Genomic DNA, 27749 nt, shown 5'->3' with positions numbered 1-27749 from the left:
CAATATGGATACTCTGGAGGGAGTAAACATGTAAAATTGGGGGCGGGGCCACAAGGAAACAGGGACACTAAACCTTTGAGAGGAACGCCTAGTTGTGTGAAAGGAAAACATCGGATTGGAAGCTGTTATAATTACCATTGAGCAAGAAGCGTGGACCTTGAAAAGCTGTTGTGATGGTGAAAGCAGCTTCTTTAGTAGGAAGCCTGAAGGGGTGGAGAGCCGCTGCCAGTCAGTGTCGACAATATACAATATTCGACAATATAAAGCATCTCGACGGGGCTCACTCCCACAAGAGCAGCCTTCGCTGACCAACTTCCCAAACCTTCCTTCGGAGGCAGGGCAAGGGGCCGGCGCTTCGGCGGCGCAAGAGCGAGGCTCCCTCCTGGGGCCGCCGGTGGCGCATGGCGCAATTCCTCCCTCTCCTTCTCTTGGCTCTGGCGCAGGGCGCCCGCCCGCCGCCGCCTCCTCCCTTCCCCGGCCCCCGCTCGGTACCGAACCGCAGCTGCTCGGTGGTGCTGGACGCCGTTTCCAGGCAGCTGAAGACCCTGAACGGCTGGGCCCCCGCCGCCGTCGCCTGGGCGAACCTGACCGATGGCATCCGCGACACTGGGTAGGTAGCAGGCAGGCAAAGCCTACACTGGAGGACGGGCGTCGGTCTGCGGCGATTCAGATTGGTCTCCAGGGCGAGTCTGCAATTCTGAGGCCCGCTTGTTGGGATCGCACCGCGTTGAATGCAGCGGGGCTTACTTCCGAGTAAACCGGCTCACAGGACTGCATGGCAAAGGGTGCGCTCTTGTGCAGCCTTATGCGTGGTGGGAGGTGCACGCCCAAATGAAGGCTTTACTTGCGAGAAAACGTGTTCATAGTACAGGCTGCGATATTGTGCACGCTTACACTGCGGAGCAAGCCCAAGCGAACACACAGTGGGGTTTACTTCCGAGTAAACACGCTCAGCCTTGCAAGGCTGCGATCTTCGACAGGCTTTTACTGACAGCAAGCCCAAGTGAGTAGTAATTCCAAGTAAACACGCTCAGAGGGCTGCATTGCAAGGCTGCGATCTTCGGTAGGCTTGTCTTGAGGAGCAGGCCCAAAGGCAGAAAGTGGGGTTTGCTTCCGAGTAAACCCATGCATAGCACGCGGCATTGCAAATAGCGTCGTCGTCAGGGCAAGGCAGAGATCCAAGGCAGGTGGCGCCTTTTTAAAGTCATCAAAACTTGCTCCATCAAAGGAGGGGCAGGGGGCCTAAGAACATTTCCTCCGGAGACTAAAATTACCAATCTGCACCACTGATCGCAATGCAGTGTGTGTGAGCAAGCTGAACACCAGTAGGACTTGATCCTCAAAATGTATCCTTTTGTTCCAAATGTTGAAAATGCTGTCTATACATTGTCTCCAGATTCCCGACAATGGCTCTGCCCCGGATTTCAAAGTGGCGAGCGAGTGGAGGAAAAGTTCCTTCCCTAAAAGCTTCCCAGCCAGCTCAGATTTGAATCCGAACTCGGGACTTCAAGATTCACAGAGCTGTCTTGCCACATCCTGGGGAGGAATAATGTCAGTCCCATTCCTAAATATTTTTTTTTTCTCTTGTGCCCTATGATTTAAAAAACCGGTTCTGGTGCAAAACCGAGCCTGTTATTCCAGTTACTCCATTTAATTTCAGCCACGTGAGCAACGGCAGGAGTTGCCTGGCTGGACATCTCATTGTAAACAGCTTGTCATGCCAGAGTTTTTCCAAGAAGAGCAGGCCCTCTCCTCCCCATGTTGTATATGGTCTCTTGGTAAAGGAAAGACCTTTCTGCTTTATTATTCTTTGGATGTTGTTGAACACGTAGGCTGTGTGTACCCATCATACATTTAAAACACATCCCTCCACAAAAAAATCCTGGGAACTGTAGTTTGTTCAGGGTGCTGGGAATTGCAGTTCTCTGAGCGGTAAGCTACAGTTCCCGAGATTCTTTGAGTGGGGAGAGAACATTCTTTAAAAAGCACTTTAAATGTGTGGTGTGTACATAGCCAAAGATCAGGAGCAGTGAACCCTGTTGAGATTGAGGGGCATATTCCCTCCTGGGCAGCATTCTGGGGGCCGCATGTGAGTGGTGGGCAGGGCCAGAGGTAAAAAAAAGTGGGTGGAGCACTGAATGTGACTCATACTTTTGTACAGTAGGCTACGTTCTAGTTATGCAAAAATCAAGGGTTTCTATTTATTTATTTGATTTATTTGATTTATTAGTCGCCCATCTGGCTGGTTGTCCAGCCGCTCTACATACGCACATGTATCCATCCCACATCCAGGCAAGCCAGAGGCATTTTCCCTGTTGGAGGACGTATTTCGGCTGAGCAAAAGCACTCAAGGAGGGTGCAGAGCAGGTCTGGTGAGAGCTGTACATAAGAACATCAGAAGAGCCTGGCTGCTGGATCAGGCCGAAGGGGGCCCATGTAATCCAGCATCCTGTTCATGCAATGGCCAGTCAGATGCCTTTCTGGGAAGCCCACAAGCAGGACCTGAGTCTTGCACCCACCCCTCTTGCGGATTCCATCCATGGTATTTGCAAGCTTAATGTCTCTTTCTTTCTGATAGATGGGCCTCCCTGGAGCTCATAACCAATGACAAGTTTAACGACAGCATCCAGGCCTACGCGGCAGGGCTGGCTGAAGCAGCTGTGTCTCAGCAGGTAAGAGTTGGTGAGGCCTCCACCCTCCATGTTTTCCAGCTTGGCTGAAGCCCCCCCCCCCTTTTATCACTTTAGCTCTCTAGGGAGAAAACAGGGCTTAATGTGAGGCACGTCCTACCCAGGAGATATTCCTTCCGTGCTGGAACTTGGGGAAGACTAGGAGATGTGAGGCAGTCTTTGAACATGTGCAGAGTGCCAGGCCCTCACCGCTGAAGGCCATTTTGCATGCTAGCTGGAATGAAGAGGAGTTGCCCCTGGCCTGTTCTGGGCAAATCAAGTTGTAGAAAGGGCTTTCAAATTCCCACTGGGCAGAGGACTGTAGGTTCAAATTTAGCATAGGAAAGTGCCTTAGACTGAGCCAGATCTTCAGTTGAATGAGCTCAGTATTGTCTACAGTGACTGGCAGCAGCTCTCCAGGGTTTCAGGCAGGGGACATTGCCAGCCCTCCCTGGAGATGCCGAGGTTTGAACCTGGGACCTTCTGCATGCAGAGCAGGTGCTCTGAGGCTGAGCTACTGGCCCTTCCACTCTTGATCCGGTTAAGCCCAGTAGTGAAGTGGCAAATTCAGAAGTGCAGGGTTCATGATAGCCACAGCTACAGCCCCTTCCCCCCTTTTTTTGCTGCTGAGTTGAGAATGAAATGACCTTTCAATGCCTTGTTCCACAACAGTAGATGTACCTAGAAGCCGATAAGCGTGAAAGGGGACAGTGTTAGCTACTGAAAAGAGTCTTCTCGGTGGCTGACTCCCTTCCACTCTGATTGGCTCCAATCAGCAGGAAAGGGCAAGGAAGCATGTTAGAAGACTCTTCTCAGCAGCTAACACACTGCCCTTTCATGCTGAAGGGCTCATAGGATGCTGGAGACATAGGGACCCTGCTCCTCTAAAAAAGCAAGGGGTCTAAGACCTTGGACCACTACACACCTGGTTATGCCTCCTTAACTTCCTCTCCCATGTTGTGCCTTGCAGCTCATCTACATGCATTGGATGAACACCAAAGTGGGCTACTGCGGGCCCTTGATGGCCCAGACCACCGATTACTGCCAGAAGCTGAAGAATTACATCGAAAGCAACCTGGCTTGGATGGAGCAGCAGATGGAGGCGGCGGAAGACTCTGCCTACTGGCACCAGGTGCGTTCTGAAACTGGGTGTTTGTATCTCCAGCATGCAGGACTATAGAGAGAGGGTGGGGAATCTCAGGCCGGGGGAACGATGACAAATGCAGCCCTCCAGGCCTCTCTCTCTGGCCCTTGGGGCTCTTCCTAGGCCACGCCCCCTCTCACCAGCCCTGCTCCGCACCCTATTTGAATGCTAAAATGTGTCTTTGACGAGTGACAGTGCCCTTTGCTTCTCCTGATGGAATGCAGAAGTGCGTTTGTGTGTGTCTCTGTGTGGGTGGAAACGTTTTGATTTTTGCATGGCAGGAACGCAGCCCGGCGTGAGTCACAGCTGTTGCTTAATCCAGGTAATGTGTACAGAAATGCACATGCTGCAATAAAGTGCACATGAGAATGCACATATTAGTGAAAATAACATACAGAAATTCATTCTGGTAGAGAAGATGCCGTTGCAAAAATGTGTATATCAGGAGAAATTTGCATTAAAATGCTGATGAATATTCATAAGGACTTCAAAAAAAGCTCACACTAACCTGGGAATGTGGAGAGCTGAATTTAAGAATGAAAAAATGTGAAATTGAAATTCACAGGTTCTCCTGTCCCTGAAGGTAGCTAATGGTCAGTTTCATAATGTGTGTTTGTTTGAATGGGTTAATATTAAGGCTGCCAGTTGGTGGGTGGTTGTTATTATTTTATCATGTTTTACATGAAAGTGTCTCCAGGCCAGTCATATTAATGGTTCTTTTGTATTGTTCTTAAATGTTTTTATGTTGTTGTACACTGACCTGATGTTTTGCGAGAGGGCAGTACATAAATACTTTTCTAAATAAATATTTGCAGTGGAAAAAATAGAAAATAAGAAGCAACGTTAAAACCACAATAAAACAAGGACCTAAAATCTTCCGACTCACCCCGCTAAAACAGTGAGCACAAAAAGAGGCCACAGACATACCTAATCACCCTCCAAAGTTAGGAGCCAAAGGCCTGGGTGGATAAAAATGTTTTTGCCTGGCCCCTAAAAACAGACAATGCAGTGTCTCCCCAGGTAGAGCATTCTGCAAGCAGGGAGCCACCACAGAAAAGGCCTGTTCTTGGTCACTACCCTCCTCACCTCCCTCAGAGGGAGATTCACCATCTTCATTGCGATAGCACTCTTGCTATTTGCCTTTTTCTGGCCCAAGGACCAAAAAGGGTCATGGCTGCTTTCAGTGTCTGGTTCTCTGAAGTGATTCCTGTATGTTGTCCATCGAAATTTCCAGGTACGCCTTGCCTTGCTGCAGTTGAAAGGCCTTGAGGATGGTTATAGCGGACGGGTGGCCTTCCCAGTTGGCAAATTCTCCATTGCCCCCTTTGGCTTACTGTAAGTCTTCTCTTTTGTCCATGTGAGAAAAGCAGTGTTCTTTTTTGTTTTATTGGCTATGATGAATATTAAGTTGCTATCCCTCATTAAGGGGCAATTGAGTTTCTTGCCTGGTGTGTAAGGAACAGGATGCTCTAAATATACACACAGGTGGAAGGACGACCAGCTATCTGTGTGTTTTTTCTTGATATATATGGCATCGGAGTGTAGAAATAAATGGTCAATTAAGACCGGCAGTTGAAAGAATAAAGACTCTTAAGGGTTATTACAACAAAGTGGTAAATTCATAATGCTAAAGCAGCCATGTGGCTTCCATTCAAGGAGCCATTGCTAACTAACCGAGAACAAAGACAGGAAGAGAAGGGAGGAAAGGGAGAAGCAAAGCCTGTAAAAACAACAAATGCTTTAGAAGAGGAATCAGCAGAGGGAAGAACAGATGTCTATTTCTGTGTATTGTTCCCATTGGTTCAATTGCAACATGCGTTGGTGCTTTACTCCCGACACCGTGCTCAGGGGGGTTTGTGTGCTAGCTGTGTTCAGGGGGGTTTGTGTGCTAGCTGTGTTGTCTGTGCCGTGTCCCCTGGGCTGTGGGGTTGTATGAGGGTTTGGCAGGATGGGCTTATAGCTTATCTCTTCTAAGATAAGGAGGCAGTCTGTAGCAGACAGGGAACTCCCTCCCTGCCCCAGAAAGGTTTCCAAGAATGTGAGACTGCATCAACAGCCCAGTCACAGTGGAGGTGAGACACCAAGCAGTAAAAACATTTCACTCCAGGGAGGCAGAGCGAGGCTGGAGGTCAGGAAAACATTTCCAGGAGAGATGCAAAGTTGAGCAACAAAGCCGTCTGCTTGGGGAAACCATGGGTTCCCTTTTCTAAGTTCCCTGACCAAGGTTAAAAGGCACGGTTTGATTGTGGGATGCCCCATCTTAATAACCTCTCTCTCTCTCAAAAGGCACCATCTTGGGTGACTTGAAAAAGGCGATTAGGCAAATTCATGGGGAATAAAGGCTATCATTGGCTATTGGCCACCATGGCTGTGTTTTACACCTCCACTGTCGGAGGCAGTATGCCCTGAGTGCCACTTGCTGGGAATCGTGCGTGGGGAAAGGTGCTGTGGCACTCAGGTCTTGCTTGTGGGCTTCCCGTTGGGACTTCTGTTTGGCTACTGTGAGGACAGGAGGCTTGGACTAGAGGGACCCCCTTTGGCCTCATGCAGCAGGGCTCTTGTGATGTTCTCAGCAGCAGAAGAGAGCTGCATCAGCTCACAGGCCTACCTAATCCAGCGTCCTGTCCTCACAGTAGCTAGCCATATGACTCAAGAAAGCCCCCAAGGAGCCCTTAAGTGGAATAGCCCCCCCCCCGGCATTCTCCCTGGCAATTACTGCCTCTGGTCTCAGAGGCTCCAAATAGCCATCTTCACTAGTAGCCAATGATGGCCTTCTTCTCCATGAATTTGCCTAATCGCCTTTTTAATCGATCCCCTTTTAAAACTGGCTTAGACAGGGGGTGAGATGACGTGTCCCAGTTGGCACTCTTTTTAAGTTCCATGAATGAAGGTGTGCCTTGTAACAAAGTCATTCTCTGGAAAGGTAATCCTTAACCACAACCCTGCAAGGTAGACCAGTATTATTTTACCCCCGTATTGCAGAGGTGAGGCTATGGGGGAAAATACACGGCAGCCCCAAGACTACAGACATGATCCAACGCCAATCCAGCAAATGGTCAGTTGTGTCCCACACAAACACAAAGCACCAAAATGGCTTGATTTGTTTCAACTGATTTTAACATTGTATCGTTGTTACTAATTTAATTTATATGTGGATTACATGCCAAAATGGCTTCTAAGTGGTTTACAAGTAGAAAATCAATTATAAAATCCGCACATCATTTAAATACACAATAAAACAATTCCATCCAAACACTGAAAACATCCATCATTGAAATGTACAATAAAACAATGTTTTATTGCAACCTGCCCTGACACCTTATGGTGAAGGGTGCATGATGATGATGATAATGTTGATGATGTTGTTTCTGCTAGCTTGTTCCAGATGTGGGGCGATTTGGGAGATCTGCAAGTGGCTTTCAACAAATCTGGGAAGCCGCCCATCCCTGATTCTGATTCCTGCTCAGCCTTCATCAAGCTGTTGCCCGGCAACCAAGATCTCCTTGTCTCCCACGACACTTGGACCTTTTACCGGAGTATGCTCCGCATGCTGAAGAAATACACCTTGCCATTCCGGACTTCAGCCCACAGTGAGTAGCATAAAAAGGACGGGGGATGATACAGAATGGGTGGATAGGGACCTTTACCTTTCACAGGGATGTGGTACCTACGGCCTCCATCTCCCATCAGCCTCAGCCAGCATTCCAATGGTCAGGGGTGATGGGAAATGGAATCCAACAACTTCTGGAGGGTCGCAGATTCACCAGCTCTGACCTCTGGCAATTATCCTTTGTCCCAAAGACTTGGCAGAGTTTCAAAGAGGCTATGAATGGTGGGTCTGTGGTCTTTTAATAAAATTTAATAAAATTTAATAAAATTTGTTGTTATTGTTGAAAAGACTGCATTGTTTGAGGGGGAAATCAAAACCAAATCCTTCCATATCTGAGAGACGTTTGACGAGCGAGGATCCTACCAAGAATCATTCATTAATAAAAGCTGGGATCCCAAATGAGCAGCCTCCAGTGCTGCCTGGCCAAACTTTTTACAGCTGAGGGGACTTTCATAAGCAGTCTATGCTACAGCCCCTGCAGCTATGAGAGAACTAGAAAAAGTCCTCAAATACAAAGATTTATCACTGAACACCAAAGTCAACACCATGGTATTCCCGATCTCTATGTAGGGATGTGAAATTTGGACAGTGAAAAAGGCGGATAAGAGAAAAATTAACTGATTTGAAATGTGGTGTTGGAGGAGAACTTTGCACATACCATGGACTACAAAAAAAGACAAATAATTGGGTGTTAGAACAAATTAAAGCAGAACTATCACTAGAAGCTAAAATGATGAAACTGAGGTTATCTTACGTTGCATGCATAATGAGAAGACAGGATTCACCAGAAAAGACGATAATGCTGAGAAAAACAGAAGGGAGCAGAAAAAGAGGAAGGCCAAACAAGAGATGGATTGATTCCATAAAGGAAGCCACAGACCTGAACTTACAAGATCTGAACAGAGTGGTTCATGCCAGATGCTATTGGAGGTGACTGATTCATGGGGTCGCCATAAGTCGTAACTGACTTGAAGGCACATAAAACACACAGTACAATTATGCCCAAATTGTGGATGAAGAGGCTGAAAAGCAGCAGTTTCCCTGAGGTCACCTAGTAGAGTTATTTATGTGCTCCTTCTGGGAGGAAGGACGGGCTAGACATTTAGTTAATAAATAAATAATGTGGGGAAGGGGACATGTGTCTGTTGCCAGGTGAGTGCTGATGGCTACTTGCAATTGGGTTCCCCAGGTGACGGCTTGATCCCCGGGTTCACCCAGGCTTTCTCCTCGTATCCGGGCACCATCTTCTCGGGAGATGATTTCTACATCTTGAGTAGTGGATTGGTGAGTGGGGCCTGCCTGTTCCTCCTCTTCAGTGCTGTCCTTGATTAGGTGGAGGTGCTTTGCCCTGCAGCAGTTGTGGGGAACCTTTCTCAGACTGCATTCCCTTCTGGGCCTGAAAATAAAATGACCAAATCTGTGGAATGCCGTGTTCAGTTATGGCCGCTGTAACTCCAAAGGATAAGAGCCCTACAGGTGGGTCAGGCCAGTGGCCCATCTAGTCCAGCTTCCTGTTCTAACAGCGGCCAACCAGATGCGCTGAAGGGAAGCCCACAAGCAGGTCCCCAGCGCAACAGCAACTCTCTCCCCTCCTGCAGTTTCCAGCAACCAATGTTCAGAGGCTCTGCAGGAGGGAAGCACATAGTCATCATGGCTAGTAGTTGCATATTATAGAGCTGGAAAATGTTCAGAAAAGAGAGAGACAGCAACTCCTCTATGAGGAAAGGTTCAGAGAGAAAAGCAAGTAAGGGAGGACATGACCGAGGTGTTTAAAATTATGCATGGTGTGGAGAAAGTGGTTTGGGAGGAATTTTATTCATAATTCTACAACCTGGGGCCATTGGTCCATCTGGATCAGTACTGTCTACACTGACTGGCAACAGCTCTTCAGGAGTCCAGACAAGTTTATTTCCCGGTCCTACCTGGAGTGCCGGGAATTGAACCTGGGACCTTCTGCCTGCAAAGCAAGTGCTCTCCCACTGAGCCATGACCTTTCCCCAATAAGTAATGTTGTTCGTACAACACAAACCCTGAATGAGGCTGATTCTCAGACATAAGACTTGCTCAGGGCATTTTCCCTCTGCAGGTGTCTCTGGAAACCACCATTGGGAACAACAACAGCACCCTGTTGAAGTACATCCAGGCTAAGGACAGCGTCTTGGAATGGCTGCGCAACATCGTGGCCAATCGGCTGGCGACGAGCGGAAGGGAGTGGGCGACCATATTCCAGAAGTTCAACAGCGGCACGTGAGTGGAGGAACCGTGGCTCTGAGGAAGGGTGCAGGCTTTGCATGCAGATGGTCCCCGGTTCAATCCCTGGCATCTCCAGTTTAAAAGATCAGGCCGCAGGGGATGGGAGCAACCCTTCCTTGCCCAGGATTCAATTAGAAGAGGAAATATGAGACTAGGTGGGCAAAGGATCTGGCATGGAATTGTGCAATGGGCTGTTGGCCAAGCTAGGAACTTTCTTTTCTTGGTGATGTGGCTTTTTGCGAAGGTTGATGCTTGGTGCTTGCAGAAAACCTTTGTCCTCCCGTGACTGTGCGGCTACTTCCTCCTCTTCCTCATAACTTAGGGTATTTTTGGGGGGAAGGGAGGACTGGCACCCTTTGGAGCCAGATTTATTCTAGTTGCTGACCCTCTAATTCGCCTCTGGCCCGTGGACCAAAATTGGCCTGCCAGGCCTCCCCATTTGCTCAAAACTTTCAAGAAACTGTGGCTGCCTGCCCCCCAGCTGACATCACATGTGACATTAGGTTTGGGGCAGGGAGAGGCGTGCTGGACCAGCTTCTCATGCAGCCGATACTTGTGGGAAGCAGGATTGAACCCTGCACATGTCTGCTGATGTTTGGGAGGTTCAATGCCGTTCGGTCACTTTCTCCCCTACCCCTGCAGGCCAACGTTGTCAGGTGGGTGGGACCACTCACAGCATTTTGATATCAGGTGTTTGACAGGTGGTGGGCTAGAGAAGGATCTGGGCCACAGAAGGATCTGGCCCACAGGGCCAAAAAGGTTCCCTCCCCCCTCTCAAATGCAAATGTATTGTGGCTCTGAACGGTCATCCGTTGTGCTTCTTTGCACAGGTACAATAACCAGTGGATGATTGTGGATTATAAGTCTTTCGTCCCAGGCAAGGCCAGCCTCCAGGAGGGCGTCCTCACAGTTCTGGAGCAGATTCCGTAAGTGCTGATCACTGCATTTTCTTTGCCAAGTGGAAATGAGGACTTCAGTAGGTTGCAGAAATGAGCAACCCATGTGCCTGTCCCGCCCAGGTGGTGACCAGATTTGTACATAACACTAAGCCCAACATCTTGGCTTAATAAGATATATAGGTATGGATACCTATACGGCCTAGGTCCAGGCTATCTTATGGACCGTATCTCCCTATGTGAGCCTGCCCAGGCCCTGAGATCTTCGGGAGAGGCCTTTCTCTCAGTCCCAACGCCCTCACAAGCATGATTGGTGAGGACGCGAGAGAGGGCCTTTTCGGTGGCTGCCACTAGGCTTTGGAATTCCCTTCCTAAGGAATTCCGTCGGCAGGCAAAGACTTTTTTATTCCAACAGGCTTTTAGAATAAAAGGTGGTTAGGACAGTTCGTTGAGAGGTTGCTGCATTGTTTATTGCTTGATTGCACTATTTTCAATGTGTTTTTATTTATTTTAAGTGGATGTTAAATGTTTTAATTGTGCTAATGGTTTAATCTTATTTTAATGTAGAATTTTGAATGTTTTAATCATATGTATTTATGTTTGTTGTAAGCCGCCCTGAGTTCCACTTGGAAAAAGGGCGGGGTATAAATCAAGATAATAAATAATAAATATAATATATCTATCTGTCTGTATATATAATAAGAGCTTAATAGGATATGCATGAGCAGACCCAGAAATTACATTTTTTAAGAAGTGCTGGGCTCCTGCTGGGAGGAAGGGCGGGATATAAATCAAATCCAATCCCCAACAGCATCTCCAGGTAGGGCTGGCAATGTCCTCTGCCTCAAATCCAGGAGAGTGGCTGCCAGTCAGTGTAGACAGTGCTGAGCTAGATGGACCAGGAACCAGTAATCTGACTCAATATAAGGCAGGTTCTTATTAGGGGGCCATAGCTCAGTGGCATGTATGTTTTCCATGCAGAAGGTCCCCAATGGCATCTCCAGGTAGGGCTGGGGGAGACTCCTTGTCTGGAACCCTGGAGAACTGCTGCCGGTCAGTGTAGGCAATACTGAACTAGATGGAGCGACATTTGTCTTGGAATAAGGCATCTTCCTAGTGTTGGATCTCCCCTGCACTCAGACTTGGGGGCCTGACGTCTCCTGACTTCTTCTCTGTGCAGCCTGGCTCCTGACCCCAAAATGATCTTCCCTCCTTTTCTGTCTGTCTCCCCAGGGGCATGGTGATTTCGGACGACAAGACCCAACTGCTGTACCAAGAGGGCTACTGGGCAAGCTACAATCTGGCGTAAGGATTCACTTGCCTCTTGCCATCTTCCACTTGCAGATCGGGAACTTGAAATTGCCCTCCCACTGAGAGATGCTCCCCCAGAAGTATTTCACCCTGTCCTGGGCTGTCAAAATGGCATTTTCTCTCTACTTAAGATGGACCGGGTAGGAGGTCCTCTTGGTCTAGTGCTCTGTCTTTGATCGTGATGAGCTGGGTTGTCCTTGAGATGGAGATACTAAAAAAGAAAAAAAGAAAGTCCTGATGGAGTTAGCCATCCCCTATTGTTTGCCTGGGACATCTGGTAATTCAATGATAAACTGTCCCTGAATGTGGAGGTTCCATTTTCACCTGTCCCATCTATTTCTGCTCTTCTTGCTGCAAGCGCCGTTGCTTATATAACCAATACGGCACCACTTATGCACACAAAGAAGGTGTCAGTTGGCTTGGGGGAACCTGAAGTTTGTAAAAATACCACATAAAAGTTGGGGCAGAACAGGGAGGAGGGGACCCCAAAAACAGCCCAGTGAAAACTGAGCAAGCTCGGTAGCCATAGAATGTTTACTGACTGTCAGAAGAGGGGTAATGAAAACCAGGAGAGGAGATGAAATGGAATAGAGAGGCTGGATTCGGAGTCCTGAGCAGGAAGCACTTCGCACTGCAACATTCTGTTGCATTTCCCACTTTTTTATAGTTAGCGATAGGTGTTCTCTTGAAAGCATTTTGCTTATTATATATTTTGGGTATTTTTTTTAAAAAAAATTATATCTTTATTTTTTAAAGTGCCTTATAAAAATCGTAAATATAACTGTGAAAATATCCATTAAATATATATATCGTGGATCAAAAAAATGATAAAAGTAACAGGCATTCAAAACCACAGTGAGAAACCAGTCATAAGAAATCTTCCAGAATGAAAAGTGATCTCTCTTGGCCCTGCCCAGAGAACCTAGAGTTAGACCTGTGGCCTTCTGCATGCGGAACAGGTGCCCTGCACTGAGCCACGGCCTTTCCCCTCCCCGTTGGAAGGGTGGGATATAAGACCAATCCTAGAACTAATAATAAACTATACTTTCTGGGTTCACTGCTGTTCAGGCTAGCTTAGGATATGATTAAGCCTGGTCTGGTACCCCAGAAACCCCGCCCCCACCATCTCTCATTGGCTGTTTCTCCATATCCAGGCACTTTCCAGAAATCTTCAATGCCAGTGGCATTCCTCAGCTGGTGCAGAAATACGGTGACTGGTTCACCCATGAAAAGAACCCCCGGGGCCAGATATTCCGGCGCAACCAGACACTCATCCGGGACATGGACTCTATGATCCAGCTTATGAGGTAAGAGGGAAAACACAGGAGCAGAGCTCCAAGGAATGTTCAGAGCAGGAGCAATCCCATCATCTGCTAGAGTACCAGGGTAATTGCCTGGCCCTCCTTCCTATGGGATGTGAAAGAAGTGATAAGGAGGCTTTCAAGTTCTTGCTATTGCTCTTGTTTGTGACAGATCAGCATAGAGAAAGTTGGGGAATGAGGAAACTAATCAGGTAGAGGCTGGATACTTTTGTCCTTTTCTTTGAGGGGGTCCCTGCTTCACACTTGCAGTTTAGATGGCAACCTTTCTTTCTTTGCAAGATGGTTTGCATTTCTAGTGACAAGTGAAAGGGTGTGTTTTAGCTGGCTGAGGACCTTTTGTCAATGCTGGGTGTACTTTGCAAGTTGAATATATTCAACTGATGGTTGATCCTAACTGGGTATTACGCTATGTGCTGCTGCTTCTTTGGAGTTGTGCGCCCTATATATATGGGTCAGTTCGGCTGCCTGCATTTTGGGACTCTGATTGGGGGTGTGACTATGGGGGCCATCCAGATGAGTCCCCACACTTCAAAATTTGCCACTATGCCATTGCTTGAAGCTCAGACTGCACTGGCCCCATTCACTTCCTCCTCGCTGTCTCCCTGCAGGTACAACAACTTCCCAAAGGACCCGCTCTCCCGGTGCCAAGGCTGTGATCCGCCACAGAACGCTGCAAATGCTATTGCCGCCCGATCAGACCTCAACCCCGCTAATGGCACATACCCCTTTTGGGCCATGCGCCAGAGGCCCCATGGAGGGACTGATATGAAGGTGAAGGGCTGGGAACGGACGGGAGAAAATCTACATTGAGCAAGGTTTCTGCAACGTGGAGGATCTGTCTGGATATAGTTTTAGATATTATTTTGCATAAATGTATATATCTTTATTGCAAATATGTCAGAAAGGAAATCAGTTCACATCTACTATCTTTCTCCTATGCCTGTCTTTTGGACAGTTGTTTGTCTGTCTGTCCACCTCTTCTCTACGCATTCAGACATCTCTTTTAAAATATTGTCACCCAGTTTGGCATTGATGGTTCCTGAGATCGAGGAGCAATTTTTGGCGTGTGTTTGGATGCCATTTGATGCCATTTTGAGACAGGATGGCGGACTGGACCTTTCCAAATTGCACTCATTTGGACACCTCAAGATATCATCACCGAATTCGGCATGAGCGTTCCTGAGGTCAAGGAGCAGGGTTTGATCCATGTTTGGATATAGTTGGGGACCATTTTGTGTCAAGATGGGGGACCAAACCTTTCAGAACTGCACTGACTTTTTTGGTTTTTTAGAATTCCCGTGCGCCGGGCACTCTCTTCTAGTTAACAATAAAAACTATCCATCACTCCTAATTTAAACATATATATTATTATAAGCAGTCCATAGACCCAAATAGATATCCAAATGAGAATGATTATCATAAGATAACATGATTCAATGTAGAATGGGCAGTAAGATCTTCAGACAATTGAATGGATGGTGGGTGTTCATCCGTCCAACCCTGAAGTCTCTTTACAACCACAAGGGCTCTGCAGAGTCTATACTTGTCCATCTTGTTTATCCCTATAGGAAAATAATTTAAAATCTAAAATATTTGTTACTTATTTAAAATCTGACTTACTAACAGCCTTGTACCTGGTGTTGCTTGGGAATTCTAAGACACAAAAGGTAAAAAGCACAGTTTTGATATTGGTGGTTAAAATCTCTGTTGTTTGGAAAGGTTCAGTCGACCATCTTGATTCAAAAAGGTGTCGAGTTGTATCCAAATCCAGACAAAACCGTGCTTCTTGATCTCAGGGGCCCATCGTGCAAAATGTGGCTTTTAAGTGGTGAATGGAAAGTGGGGAATTTTGAGAATCACCAGCATGAGCCATTGGGTCAGTGACTCTTCCTTCTTCCTCCAGGTGACTTCCTTTGAGATGGCCAAGAACTACAGTTTTGTTGCCGCCAGCGGGCCAACCTGGGACAACTTGCCCCCTTTCCAGTGGAGTTCTTCTCCCTTTCGCAACCTGCTACACATGGGCCACCCCGACCTCTGGAGATTCTCGCCCGTCCGGGTCCGCTGGGGCTGATGCCTGGGAGGGAGTCAGACTTCCCCCATCACGCAGGGCTTCAGGCTGGGTGCGATCCCAGCTGGTCCCACACAGCTTTGTGGGCGCATGTTGCACACTCTCTTGAAGGAATGAGGGAGGGGTTCTTTTTTAAAAAAACTCTCCAAAGGCTGAGAACATTTGATAATGAAGGGATATATTCAGGGGTCTTTGTGTGATGCGATTCAAAGGGTTTGCAGGAAAAGCACTATCTTTGGCTGCCTGAGAATGTTGGCTTTCTGTTTGCTTGTGTTTTTTAAAAAAGGTTCTAGCCCTTATGGCTGCAAATATACCCTTACAAGAGGGCAGCTCAATGTCTGCTGCAATCTCATTCGGCTAGATGGGTGGCTGAATAAGACTGCTGGAACTCCAGGGTGGAGGAATTATTGGGGAGGGAGGGAGGTGCTTCATCGAATCTGCAAGCCCCACCTCCTGAACCCGTATCAATTTTAGCCTAAACATGCCTCCCCCTAGAGCAGCCTAAAAATAGTGGTTAAGGGGGTTATTACAAAAAGGATGCAGGACATTTCCCCATCTCTCCCCCCCCCCCGTTATGCTATACATAATTTCTTGGAAAACCTACTGTAAGGTATGCAAAATAGTCATACTTGCAGAATCGGTAATGTAAAATAAATGAAATTATTGCTGGGCTTGAGTAAGCGGGGCTGGTTGAGAGATGCTGTTTTTCATGCTGCAGAATGTTCAGTCTCTTTGAGCACAGGATCCACGACAGCCCACAATTTGTGTGCACCTCTTGGTGCCCAAGAGATAGAATAAGACTTGGGCTTCCTTTCCCTGCTTTTTCCTCCTCTGCCTGCTGCTTGCTTGAACTTGAAAAGCTTCACCAATATCCCTGCAAGATTCAAGACCTCAAGACCTCCTTCTTGCCTGCAGGCATTTTGTGCACCTACAGGGGCACTCTGGCTTCTTGCAGCTCCTGGCGCAACATAGTAGATTCTGCAAGTCTGAAGCCTGTCTTCCCCCTTCCCCACTTTAGTCAATGTCAGTTTTGTATCCTAATTACAAATATGAAAAATACCAAACAACAAACAAAATAAGTTGCTTAGGAATTATAAGGGACATCTATCCTCTCTCTTTGCCTCCTTCTGCTGCTCCTTGAGCCAAAAGAGATGGATCTATCTGTTGGTAGCATAAGCTGTGCCCCTGTGGATCAGGGTACATGGGTGTGTTGGTGAGACATATGAAGGATTTTTCTGTCTTGCCTCGTCTGATCAAAAGTTTGAACCTTTTTGATTTTGTGTTTGTCTTAATATCAACGCCAACTTGTCTCCCCATGTGTTGTGTGCCGCTGAACGGCTTCAACAGGTTCCCTCTTCAGCTACGCACATTCCTGAAGGGATCCCATCACAGTAATCTTGAGAAATCACCAGTTAGGTACATGCAATCATGAGATTGATTTATGTCCCTTTCTCCCTGCCTTCCCATCTCTCTCTCTTTCGCACATACTTCTCTCTCTCTCTCTCTCTCTCTGACACATGTACACAACACTTGCGCACGTCCCTCACGCACAGCTCTTTTTCGCACACATGCTTCTCTGCCCCCCTCTCACAAACAGACCATAATGCCAGTGCTATTTCAGGTTATGTTGGCAGAAACAGTGGCTCCAATTCAGAGAAAGCTGGTGGTGTTTCTGTGCAACTTCTGTGGATCAGAGCTGTTGTTCGTTCCCATGAACTCGAATCTAGTAGTATGGCTTTGCTTTCCGCCGATCCAACCCTGGCTGGACTATTATCTTTGGACCTGGACTCCTAGAAGGTTGTTAAAAAGTTGGAACGGCTGCAGCGATAGCACTACAAAGGTGATAAAGAGTTGGGGGGGGTAAGGGGGTAAGCCATCTTTGCCACCCTGATCTCTTTGGAAGCCTTGTGAGCATAATATCTGCTACCGGGGGTGGGGGGATTTTCTTAGGACTGTGGTGGGGGAGGAAAGGGTTACCCCCTACACACATTCAGCTGAAAATGATCCCTTCCCTTGTAGCAGCTGTTAACAATTTTTGAAAAACAACCACAGCAGTTTATTATTTTTAAAAAAAACATTATATGCCACCATTCCAGGTAAGAATTCCTGCAAGATTGTTCACATGTTAAAATAAGACTACATCAACTGTAGCATAATAAAATAGCCGTCCCCCCAAAAGAAAATTCCCACAGAACAATTCAAATAATAAATCCTATAAAACATAGCTCATTTTTTTCAAAAAATCACCATGGCTGAATAACATTTCCTATCTAAAAGCCACCTGAAACAGCTTTCTGAATAGATTGGTGAGCAAGCCGTAAGCCAGGGCTGAAGAGCAACTCATGGCCATAAGACAAACCAGGGAGAGGATTGAGGAGAGAGCCCGGCATCAGGGCTGAAGGACAAACCAGGAAGTGGGATGAAGGAGAGAGCCCGACATTGGTGCTGAAGGACAAGCAGGGAGGCAGGATGAAGAGAGCCCGCTGTCAGGGACCAAGGACAAGCTGGGAAGCAGGAACAAGAAGAGAGCCCGGCGTCAGGTGCTGAAGGACAAGCCAGGAAATGGGATGAAGGAGAGAGCCCGGTGTCAGTGCTGAAGGACAAATCAGGAAGCAGGATGAAGGAGAGAGCCCGGCGTCAGGACTGAAGGACAAATCAGGAAGCGGGAACAAGGAGAGAGCCCGGTGTCAGGACAGGGCAAATAAAGTAGGAGCAAACCAGAAGTCAGGGCTGAAGGGCAAGTCAGGACTGAAGGACACACCAGGAGCCAGACCCAGAGCAAAGGTCAGGGCCCAGCCATACACCAGAGCTCAGGAAGAGGGTGTTCTCAAGCAGGGTCTCCCTAGCACAGGAACCCATCTTTCATTCCTTCCTATCCAGGAGGATCCAATCATCAGCCCTGGGTGGGCAGAGTCAGTCCAGAGCCCCGAGAACCCTAAACTGCCTGTGCAGAGGCTGAAACATGCCGCCCACGGGCTTGCCGCACGGGGGCAACCTAACCGAAGGCTCCCAGCATCTCCTGGCAGTGGCCAACCCTAGGGTCTCCTGGGGCCCCTGGGCTTCTGCTGGTGATCGGACCAAACCCTGAGGCACCCGAGCATGCGCACTGTTGTTCCCACCAGCCCACTCCTGCTGTGTGTGAACACAAGAGCTGAGAGAGAGTAGGGTGGGTGAAGTGCTTCTGCATTTTAATCAGTGCCCGCTGATTCCCAGCATGCGCAAGCTCCCCCGTTGCCCTGGTTCTTCCACGCCACCATGGCAACCTGGCATTCCCTGAAGCCGTGCTCCCTTTGGTCCTCGGCGCTCTGGACGCCCAGCTGCTCCTTGAGGCGCTGCAGTTGCGCCAGCGTGATGTGGTTGCCGCCGCACACGATAACCACCAGGGAGTCCAGCTGGGGGTTCAGCTTGCCTTCCGCTTGCAGCCTTTTCGACACCCCACTGTAGACTGCGGTCAAGGCAGCCCCACAGGCCGGCTCCACCAGGATCTTCTCGTCATCTGCAGGCAAAGGATGGAAAAGGTGTTGCTTAATGCTGTCGCTTGGCCTGGAAGGTTTGGATCAGAAAATAGGAGCCTGCTGGATCAAGCCGGTGGCCCATCTAGTTCAGCATCGTGTTCTCGCAGTGGCCAACCAGACGCCTCTGGAGAGCCTGCAAGCAGGACCTGAGCGCAATGGCACGTCTCCCCTCCTGCGGTTTCCAGCAACGGGAATTCGGAAGCACACTGTCTCCGACTATGGTGGCAGAGCATGGCCACCATGGCTAGTAGCCCGTTGACAGCCTTATCCTATATGAATTGGTCTAATCCTCTTTTAAAGCCATCCAGGTTGGTGGCAATCACTGCCTACTGTGGGGACAAACTCCATAGTTTAACTGCACGCTGTGTGGAGGAAGTGCATTTATTTTGTCTGTCCTGAATCTTCCAACGTTCAGCTTCGTCGGATGACCGTGAGTTCTAGCGTTATGAGAGAAGGAGGTTTTTTCTTTCTCTCCGCACCCTGCATCATTTTATTCATCTCCATCATTTGGTGACCTTCAGATGTTAGAATCACAGAAGGGTAGATTGGAAGGGCCTGTAAGACCATCAAGCCCAACCCCTTGCTCAGTGCACTTAAAGCATCCCCGACAGGTGGCAGTCCAGCTGCATCTTGAATGACTCCACTGTTGGAGAGCCCACCACCTCCCTAGGTCATTGGCCCCATTGTCATATTGCTCTAACAGGAAGTTTTTCCTCATGTTCAGTTGAAATCTGGCTTCCTGCAACTTGAGCCCATTATTCCGTGTCCGGCACTGTGTACCTTATTAAGCTATTTCTACATTTCTAATGCCTGTGTATACAAAATTGGATGCGTACCTGTTGTGTAGTAAGATACTGGAACATTTAACCTCTCTTAATATCTCTGTGCAAGGAATTCTGCATGTGACAAGAATCCAAGCCATCAGCTGTCTCATGAAAGGTTTATGACTTTCATCAAAATGAACCAAGCCAGGTTCCAGGAGCCCCATCAGATAGTGACCCACATACTCAAATGCAAGGTAAAAAGTTGCATTCCACTTCCCGTCAGCCCCAACCAGCATGGCCAATGGTCAGGGATGATGGGAACTGCAGCCCACAATACAATGAGGGTGCCACGCTGACTATCTGGGTTTGGTAAACGAGTTCTCTGTTAGTGCATTTGAGTAGCAGGAGTGGGAAAGGTCAGGCTCGGGGGCCAAATGCAACCTTCTATGCCTCGTGATCTAGCCCTCAGACCTCCCCCCCAGGCCATGCCTCTTCCCAACAGGCCACACCCCTCACTGGCCCTGCTTGTGTTTGGGGCTGGCTGAAACAGGTCCTTCTACTCCAATCATCCCTCTTGCTTGAGGACAGAGACTTGCGTGTTGTGTGTGCGTAGAAACTAGCCCACTGCACAAAGGTAAAATTCATGTTTGTTTCTCCGTCCACTTTTCCCTCTGGCCACGCCCACCATTGGCAACGTGGCCCTGGGAAGGTTGCCCAGAAGGTAGGGTGGCCCTCTGGCTTAAAAAGATCCTGCACCTCTGTTGTATAGGATGGACGCACTGGGAATGCACTACATACCCACAAACCTCTCAATGGCCTCCACTGCTTCCTGATCAGTGATAACCACAGAAAAGACGGGGTGCTTCTGCGCCAGCTTCAGAGTTTCTGCCGCCACCGTATTTGCCCCAAGAGTGGTAGCAACGCTGGACCCAGAAGGGGGAGAAAAAGTTGTCAGTGAGCTGGATTTGTTTGTTTAACTTGGCTCAGGCAGATGCCGTGCTGGGCTCTGATAAGGAGGCCATCGTACTCATGCATGACAGTTAGAGGCAAACTAAATCCGTATGCCCCATTGGGGCTGGCCAGTGCTGCTGTTGGGCTTGCCTCCCCCCAACTCAACTGGCTCCTTGGACATACTAATTGGTGGTAGCCCACCATTTTGATTCCAGCCCCACATCTGCCTACCTTTGGCCATGGCTCCCCCTACTGTTGGGCTCCCTGCCTTCCGACCTCCCACTCTAGCCACCCCTGCATAGAATTATAGGTGGAAAGGGTTGTCAGAGGGCATCTAGACCACCCCTAGCCTTGCTCAGTGCAGAGTTCTTGCAACGTAAAGCATCTAACCTCAGTCTGTCCTCTGCCAGCCTTTGTAACTTACTACCAGTCCCGGGGGTGGCCCTGGCTGCCAACTTCCTCTTCCTGAGTTGTAGAAGTCAGCAGGGAGGAGGATGGCGACAAAGGTGGAATCCATTGGTACCTTCTGCCATTGGCTCTGGCTCCACCTACAGTTGGGATCCCTGCCTTCCACCCTGCCAGACCCAATGGGCAACTGTCACATTACCAGTTGTGACTTCTGTCCCTTAGATAAGGGATAATCCTCTACGGTCCCTGCCTCTAGTCACCTGGAACCATTTCATATGCTCACCTGGTAATTTTTGGAAGTGTCACCAACCTCCCAGCTTCCAAGGCAGCATTCAGGCTGTGGGCTCCTCTGGTTTCCAAGGCAATGATGGGCACATCGCCCCAGCCCACCTCACGGAGGCCATGGATCACTCCGCACAGCATGCCTCCTCCCCCTACAGAGAGGACCAGAACTCCAGGTTTGGACTCCATCTGCTCCTTCATCTCTCTGACCAGGGACATGTGTCCTTCCCTGCAGAGAAAGAAGACCCATCAAGTCAGAACCAGAAGGAGAGTAAAGATGAGCTGGAATTTCTCAGAATTTTCAGGGGCAGGGAGTGTGATTTTTCTTTTCTTTGGGAAACCCATTTTTGCAGAAAGTTTCTGTCATTTCCTGCATTCCTCAGGGGCTAGACCAACATTCTGGAGCCTTATGGAAAATATATTTTATTGCACATTTTAAGCACGGTTGTTTATGTTTTAAAAGTTTAGTGGGATTGTTTTATATTGTGTGTTGTAATTATGCTGCATTTCTAAATTATTGTGTAGTCTAACAATGTTATGCAATTGGCTTTTATGTTTTGTAAACCACTTAGAAGCCACTTGAGCATTAAGTGGTATATAAAAAAATAGTTTATTGTACTAGCCAAAGGCCATGACAAATACATTAAAATATACACGAGTACAGAAAGTAATATTTTGAACATTAGAAAGTAATACAGGTAAATCACCATAGGCAAACTCAGCTGCAACTAAAAACTCTGAATCTCCAAGACAGTTTTTTGATTAATTCTCTCTTCCTAATCTTTTTTGCTGACAAGGCAAAGAGAGCCGCTTTATGTGTCACACAGCCATTGGTGTCACTCAAAAGAAAATGAACCGTTTCTGCAAGGACATTCCTACGTCCATACGTCAGCAAGGGTTTCAAGAACCTCTCTCTTGGGTTTCTATACAAAGAGCAGATTGGCATGTAATGAATAATGTCTTCCACTCTTATAATAGTAACCATAGTAATAATATAAAATGGCAGTTTGGAAAATGGCTGGAAAAAAAGCCCTGTGAGGAGAGACTGAAAGAACTAGGCATGTTTAGCCTGGAGAAGAGAAGACTGAGGGGAGATACGATAGCACTCTTCAAACACTTAAAAGGTTGCCACACAAAGGAGGGCCAGGATCTCTTCTCAATCTTCCAACAGAATAATGGACTCAAGTTACAGAAGCCAGATTTCGGCTGAACATCAGGAAAAATGTCCTAAATGTTAGAGCGGTATGACAATGAAACCAATGACCTAGGGAGGTGGTGGGCTCTCCATCACTGGAGCCTTCAAGAGGTAGCTGGACAGGCACCTCTTGGGATGCTTTAAATTGGATTGCGTTGAACAGGTGGTTGAACTTGATGGCTTTATAGGCTTCCAGCTCTATGATACTATAGAGCAGCCTTTCCCAACCAGTGTGCCTCCAGATGTTGTGGGACCACAATTCCCATCTTTCCTGACCATTGGCAATGCTGGCTGAGGCTGATGGGAGTTGTGGTCCAACAACATCTGGAGGCACACTGGTTGGGAAAGGCTGCTATAGAGGACACATTTGTCCATTTTGCTATCTCTCCGTGTCTAATTTTTCCAATCTTAAGTTCAGTTTTCCACATAAATGCATCAGTTTGACAATGTTTTTTTTAAAAAAGCCTCATGAAAATTCCTCAGCATTTAAATGCTCCTAATATACACTTTTTCATATGCAATTCTACCTAATGTGCACATTTTTGCAAGCCTTCCCCCCTAATATAATACATCTTTGAACATGATTTTCATGATTGCGTGCACTTGCATGTACACTCTCCCATAACACAGGCATTTTTGTACATATTCTTTGGCTGGAGAATGACATCACAAAATCCAGAGAAGCACGAATTTTGAAGACAATCGCGTTTCTTTTCACACATTACTAATTAGGTACAATATACACTTAAATGTGAACTGAACTGAATTTCTCCCCCATGCCTAGTGACAGAGGGAAGAAGGTTCATCATCAACAACAACAAATAGTTAAGCTTTGCGTCTCATATTTTTAAAAGGTCCTGTCTCATCTTTACCCTTCCTGATTTGGGGGCCACTTACCAGATGAGAGGGTCATCAAATGGAGGCACATAGACCCATTTGGGGTTGTTCTTTACCAGCTCCTTGGCTGCTTTTATGCTTTCATCCAGAATCTGGAGGAAAGAAAGTCACTTTATTAGGGTAGAGACACACTTACTGTTCTGCCGGTTCCAGTGCGTCTCACCTCTGTTTTCTGAAAATGGGCCACATGATGCTAGTCAAACTTTTTTACTCTAAAACCTGATTGGATCAGCTTGAGTGCTTTTAAAAAAAAAATCAGCTTCAGACAGATTTTGCAACGGATTGGTAGATCAACCCGTTGCCCCTCCAGGTGTGGCCAATGGAAACGCTTGGCCGTAGGCTCAGGCTGAGACAGTGATTGGCCCAACACTTTGCTTGCACAGTCCTGACAGTCAGCAGTGGGGAAGGGAGGTGGCAGAGTCACTTCAAAACACAGCCAGAGAAACCATTCCTGCTGCTTTTGAAGTGACTAGTGTGCCCACAGCTAGTCTTAGACCCTAAGAAAGATGGATGATTTTTTTTTAAAGGGCTCCTTTATTCATTCTGCTGTGATCACCCAGGAAATGGATTTAAGGTGAATCCAGAGATCTTTGTCCCTTTACTCCACTCCCTGCTCACACCTACCTCTCCCACCACGCACACAGTGCCTCCTTCATCTTTTAGACGCTCTACGGTGAACGGGGGAGTAGATTTGGGCACGTAGATGGTAGCTGGGATCCCCAACATTCTGGCAGAGTAGGCAGCTGCAAGGCCGGCGTTTCCCCCTGAAAGGAAGCCCATTTGCCACTACATGACACTAGACCTCATGATGATTGCCTCCCCTCCTCACCTGCCCAAGACATACAAGACTAAGTGTGTGGGTGTGGGGGAAAGAATAGAAATATAACAAATGTAGAGCTGACAACATTTAGCATCTGAATAATGCTTTCAAGAGTTCAAAGCACTTGACTTGCATTATCTACTTTTAATCCTTACCACAACCGTGTAAGGTAGGCATGTATTGTTATAATATTCCATATTGCAGATGGGTGAGACTGGGGATGAGGACTCTTCTAGAAAATCTGTTTATCAAGAATTCATCCTGTTCATTTGCCCACAATTGGCACAGAGGTTATATTACAACCACTGCTTATTGAGCCTTCCTTTCAACTTGTTTGCATGGAGAACCCAAGAACATCAGAAGAGCCCGGCTGGATCAGGCCAATGGCCCATCTGGTCCATCATGCTTTCCTCAAAGAGGCCAGCCAGATGCCTCTGGGAAGCCCACAAGCAGGACCTGAACGCAACAGCAACTCTCCCCACCAGTGATCTCCAGCAATTGGCTTTTAGAGATACTGCTTTCGGCAGTGGAGATAGAACACAGGAGCAATTTTTTTTAAAAAGTCATGAAAATTCATTAGCATTTTAGTGTTAATTTCTCCTAATAAGCACTTATCCAATGTTAGAACTACCCAGTCAAATACTGGACATGTCTAAAGTAAGTCCATTAATTTCAATGGGTTTACCATCGGTAGATGGCTGGTGTAGCACAGTGAGGAGGAGAGCCTGGCTGGGAGTCCAGAGTCTGTGAGTTCAAATCCCCACTCGTGTCTCCTGGGTGTCAAGGGCCAGCTAAAGATCACCCCACAGGGAGTGGCTCAGGGGTTACGTGCGCTGCTGCCTGTGCAGCCGTGGGCAAGCTGCATAGTCCCAAGGAGCCCAGTTGCCCCCCAGCTGGCAGTTGCGGCCAAGGAAGGGGCTGGCTTGTGCAGCTGTGGCAAGCTGAGCAGGCCCTCGCCAGCTAGGGAGGACTAGCCTCAGAGGGAGGCAATGGTCAACCTCCTGTGAATACCGCTTACCAGGAAATCCCTATTCATAGGGTCGCCATAAGTCAGGATCTGAAGGCAGTCCATTTCCATTTACTCTAAGTAGAAATTCATTGAACAATGAACCCTTTGCATGCACTTTTTCTGCAAAGCTCTGTGATGGGAATAAGAATCTCTCATAACAACCCTCAGCACCCTTCCCAAATGACACTTCCCAGGATTCTTTGGGGGAAGCCGTGACTGTGGTATATTAGTGGGATAAGTGTATTGGTAGTCAGGGAGAGAGAAGAACACAAGAGTGTCAGTGATATTGAACACAAAGATTTATGCCCAGGTAATTATGGACAGGCTGAAGCGGAACAAAACTGAGCCAGAAGCCTCAGTTTATAAATCTTGACTGTGCCATTAACTCAGTAGGCAGTCTCAAGGAAGCAACCTTGCCTCAGTCTAGGGACGGGCAAATCTTTTGATTTTGCTTTCTCTCAATTTGTCAGTTTTCCCAGGTTTAAATTCGGTTCTCCACATTTCCACATTTGTTTGCGAAACAGTTTTTCAAAAGTCCTCATGAACATTTTAGTGTGAATTTTCTCCTAATATATGCAAGGGTTTTTTTTAAAAAAAATGCCATTTTGCCTAATATACACATTTTTGCATCTCGTTTTCACTAACATATGCATGTTTATGCACTCATTACAGCAGCGTATGCATTTTAGTGCAAGTTACCTGGTCAGAGAACTGCACTGCAAACTTCAGAAAAGTGCAAAGTTCAAAGGCTGGCTGTGTTTTGGCTCTTGTATTGATTCAGAAAGTGTAAATTCAGGAGATTCACCTTTAAATGCAAACTGGATATAATTTCTCCCTCCTCCCTAGTTTCGGCTCACTATTCTTCAACATGGGACTACCTCGCAGGGGTGTTATAAGAATACTATCCTATGCCCGCCTTGTAGGTTGGCACAGATGCAACAAAAGCTGACAGAGGCTCCCCCACACCTGGACCTGGCAGTGTTCATGGGGTAGCGTTTTACCTGAGGAGCTGACAAAGCGCATGCAGCCTCGTTCGGCCCACTGTGAAAGCAGAAAAAGAGGAGTGAACAGGAGCCATCTTAGTCCCATAGCAAAAAAACACCAATGTTCTTTGGAGGTACATCTGGGCTAGCTTATCATAAAATCATAGAATGGTAGAGTTGGAAGGGGCCTATAAAGCCATCTAGTCCAACCCCCTGCTCGATGCAGGAATCCAGTTTAAAGCATCCCTGGCAGGTGGCTGTCCAGCTGCCTCTTCAAGGCCTCTAGTGTTGGAGAGCCCACCACCTCCCTAGGTACTTGGTTCCATTGTCGTACCGCTCTAATAGTTACAAAGGGGTTCCTGATGTTCAGTCGAAATCTGGCTTCCTGCAGCTTGAGCCCATTATTCTCTGTCTTGCACTCTGGGATGATCGAGAAGAGATCCTGGCCCTCCTCTGTGTGACAACCTTTCAAGTACTTGAAGAGTGCTACCATATCTCCCCTCAGTCTTCTCTTCTCAAGGCTAAATGTGCCCAGTTCTTTCCGTCTCTCGTCTTAGGGCTTATGTACCTTGACCTCATAATGAACATTTGCAGAATGCAAGAACTCTGCTAGATCAAATCAAAGGTGCATCAGAGAAAAATCAGTGATGACTTCCTCATTATGGTTTGTTTTACACAGGAATGTGCCTATCGCTGAGTCAGATAACTGGTCCACCTAGCTCAGTATTGTTTATTTACACTGACCGGCAGCAGCTGTGTAGGGTTTTAGGCAAGAGCTGCTGGAGAGGCCGGGGATTGAACCCGGACCTTCTGCATGCAAGGCAAATGCTCTACCCCTGGGCTATGTTCCCTCCCCATATAGCTTTCTCCTGTCCGTACCGTTTTGCAGAAGTTCCCAATGCCTCGTATCTTAAAGGATCCTGTGGGCTGGGCGCTGTCGAGCTTCAGGTAGACCTTGGTGCCAGCCAACTTGGAGAGGGGGACGCTGACCCGCAGCGGAGTGTTCACATGGAGAGTCTTGGTAGGTGGCATTGTGGGAGGCTGAGGGTAGAATGGTGATTAGATCCAGGAGACCATCAATGAACGAAGGGGAAAGAAGAAGAAGAAGAATGTATTGCTTCTCCAAGACAGCATTGTTGGACTAAATACTCAGAGTATTTTTATTGCCACATCATTTGGATTAAAGGCTGGCCCAAGACATTCTGCGTGCAAAGCAGATAGCCACTGAGCAACAGTCCTTCTTCAATTTCATAATAAATAAAACAAAAACAAAAAAATATCTCCATTTATTTCTTTATATCCTGCCTTCCTTTCATCACACAACCCAAGGAGGCATGCATGTGGTTCCCAGGTGGTCTCCCATCCAGGCACTGACCAGAACCAGACCTGCTTCGCTTCAGCAGGATGGTGGCCTCATGTGTCTTCAGACCATACCCTGGTCCCCATCTTTGATCTTCATCTGCTAATGTGACTGGAAGCCAAATGGGTAAAAACATTTAGATGCAGAAATGATGGGAGGATGAATGGCCTCTTTAAAAGAAAAGGGGGGGAAAAGCAGAAATGATGGGCGGGGGCATGGTCAGAAAGATGGGCAAAAGTTGGCCCATATGAGAAACGGCCATGGAAACAGCACGTATCTTCTTGCCTTGGTT

At 47.6% G+C, this 27749-nt stretch overlaps 2 protein-coding genes across 2 annotated transcripts; one reads left to right on the top strand and one right to left on the bottom strand.

Moving 5' to 3' along the window:
- The first annotated feature begins 67 nt into the window (after window positions 1–67).
- Window positions 68–17129, top strand: PLBD2 (phospholipase B domain containing 2). Its single transcript, XM_061602368.1, has 12 exons — window positions 68–610; window positions 2579–2672; window positions 3640–3801; window positions 5048–5148; window positions 7189–7403; window positions 8613–8707; window positions 9510–9670; window positions 10507–10602; window positions 11806–11877; window positions 13038–13190; window positions 13814–13976; window positions 15109–17129. Exons 1-12 carry the CDS (start codon window positions 402–404, stop codon window positions 15274–15276), a joined length of 1689 nt encoding a protein of 562 aa, XP_061458352.1. The 5' UTR covers window positions 68–401; the 3' UTR covers window positions 15277–17129.
- A 1332-nt stretch (window positions 17130–18461) lies between these two features.
- SDS (serine dehydratase) lies at window positions 18462–27129 on the bottom strand. The gene is made up of 7 exons (XM_061603254.1): window positions 26977–27129; window positions 26116–26155; window positions 23910–24049; window positions 23286–23377; window positions 21195–21422; window positions 20351–20475; window positions 18462–18769 (listed from the first exon to the last, which is right to left on the bottom strand). The coding sequence occupies exons 1-7, from the start codon at window positions 27127–27129 to the stop codon at window positions 18462–18464; spliced, it is 1086 nt and encodes a 361-aa protein (XP_061459238.1).
- Between the last annotated feature and the right edge of the window lie 620 nt (window positions 27130–27749).

The sequence above is a fragment of the Rhineura floridana genome, chromosome 19, assembly GCF_030035675.1.
Source record: "Rhineura floridana isolate rRhiFlo1 chromosome 19, rRhiFlo1.hap2, whole genome shotgun sequence".
Lineage (NCBI taxonomy): Eukaryota > Metazoa > Chordata > Lepidosauria > Squamata > Rhineuridae > Rhineura > Rhineura floridana.
This window is presented reverse-complemented; position numbering and strand designations above follow the sequence as displayed.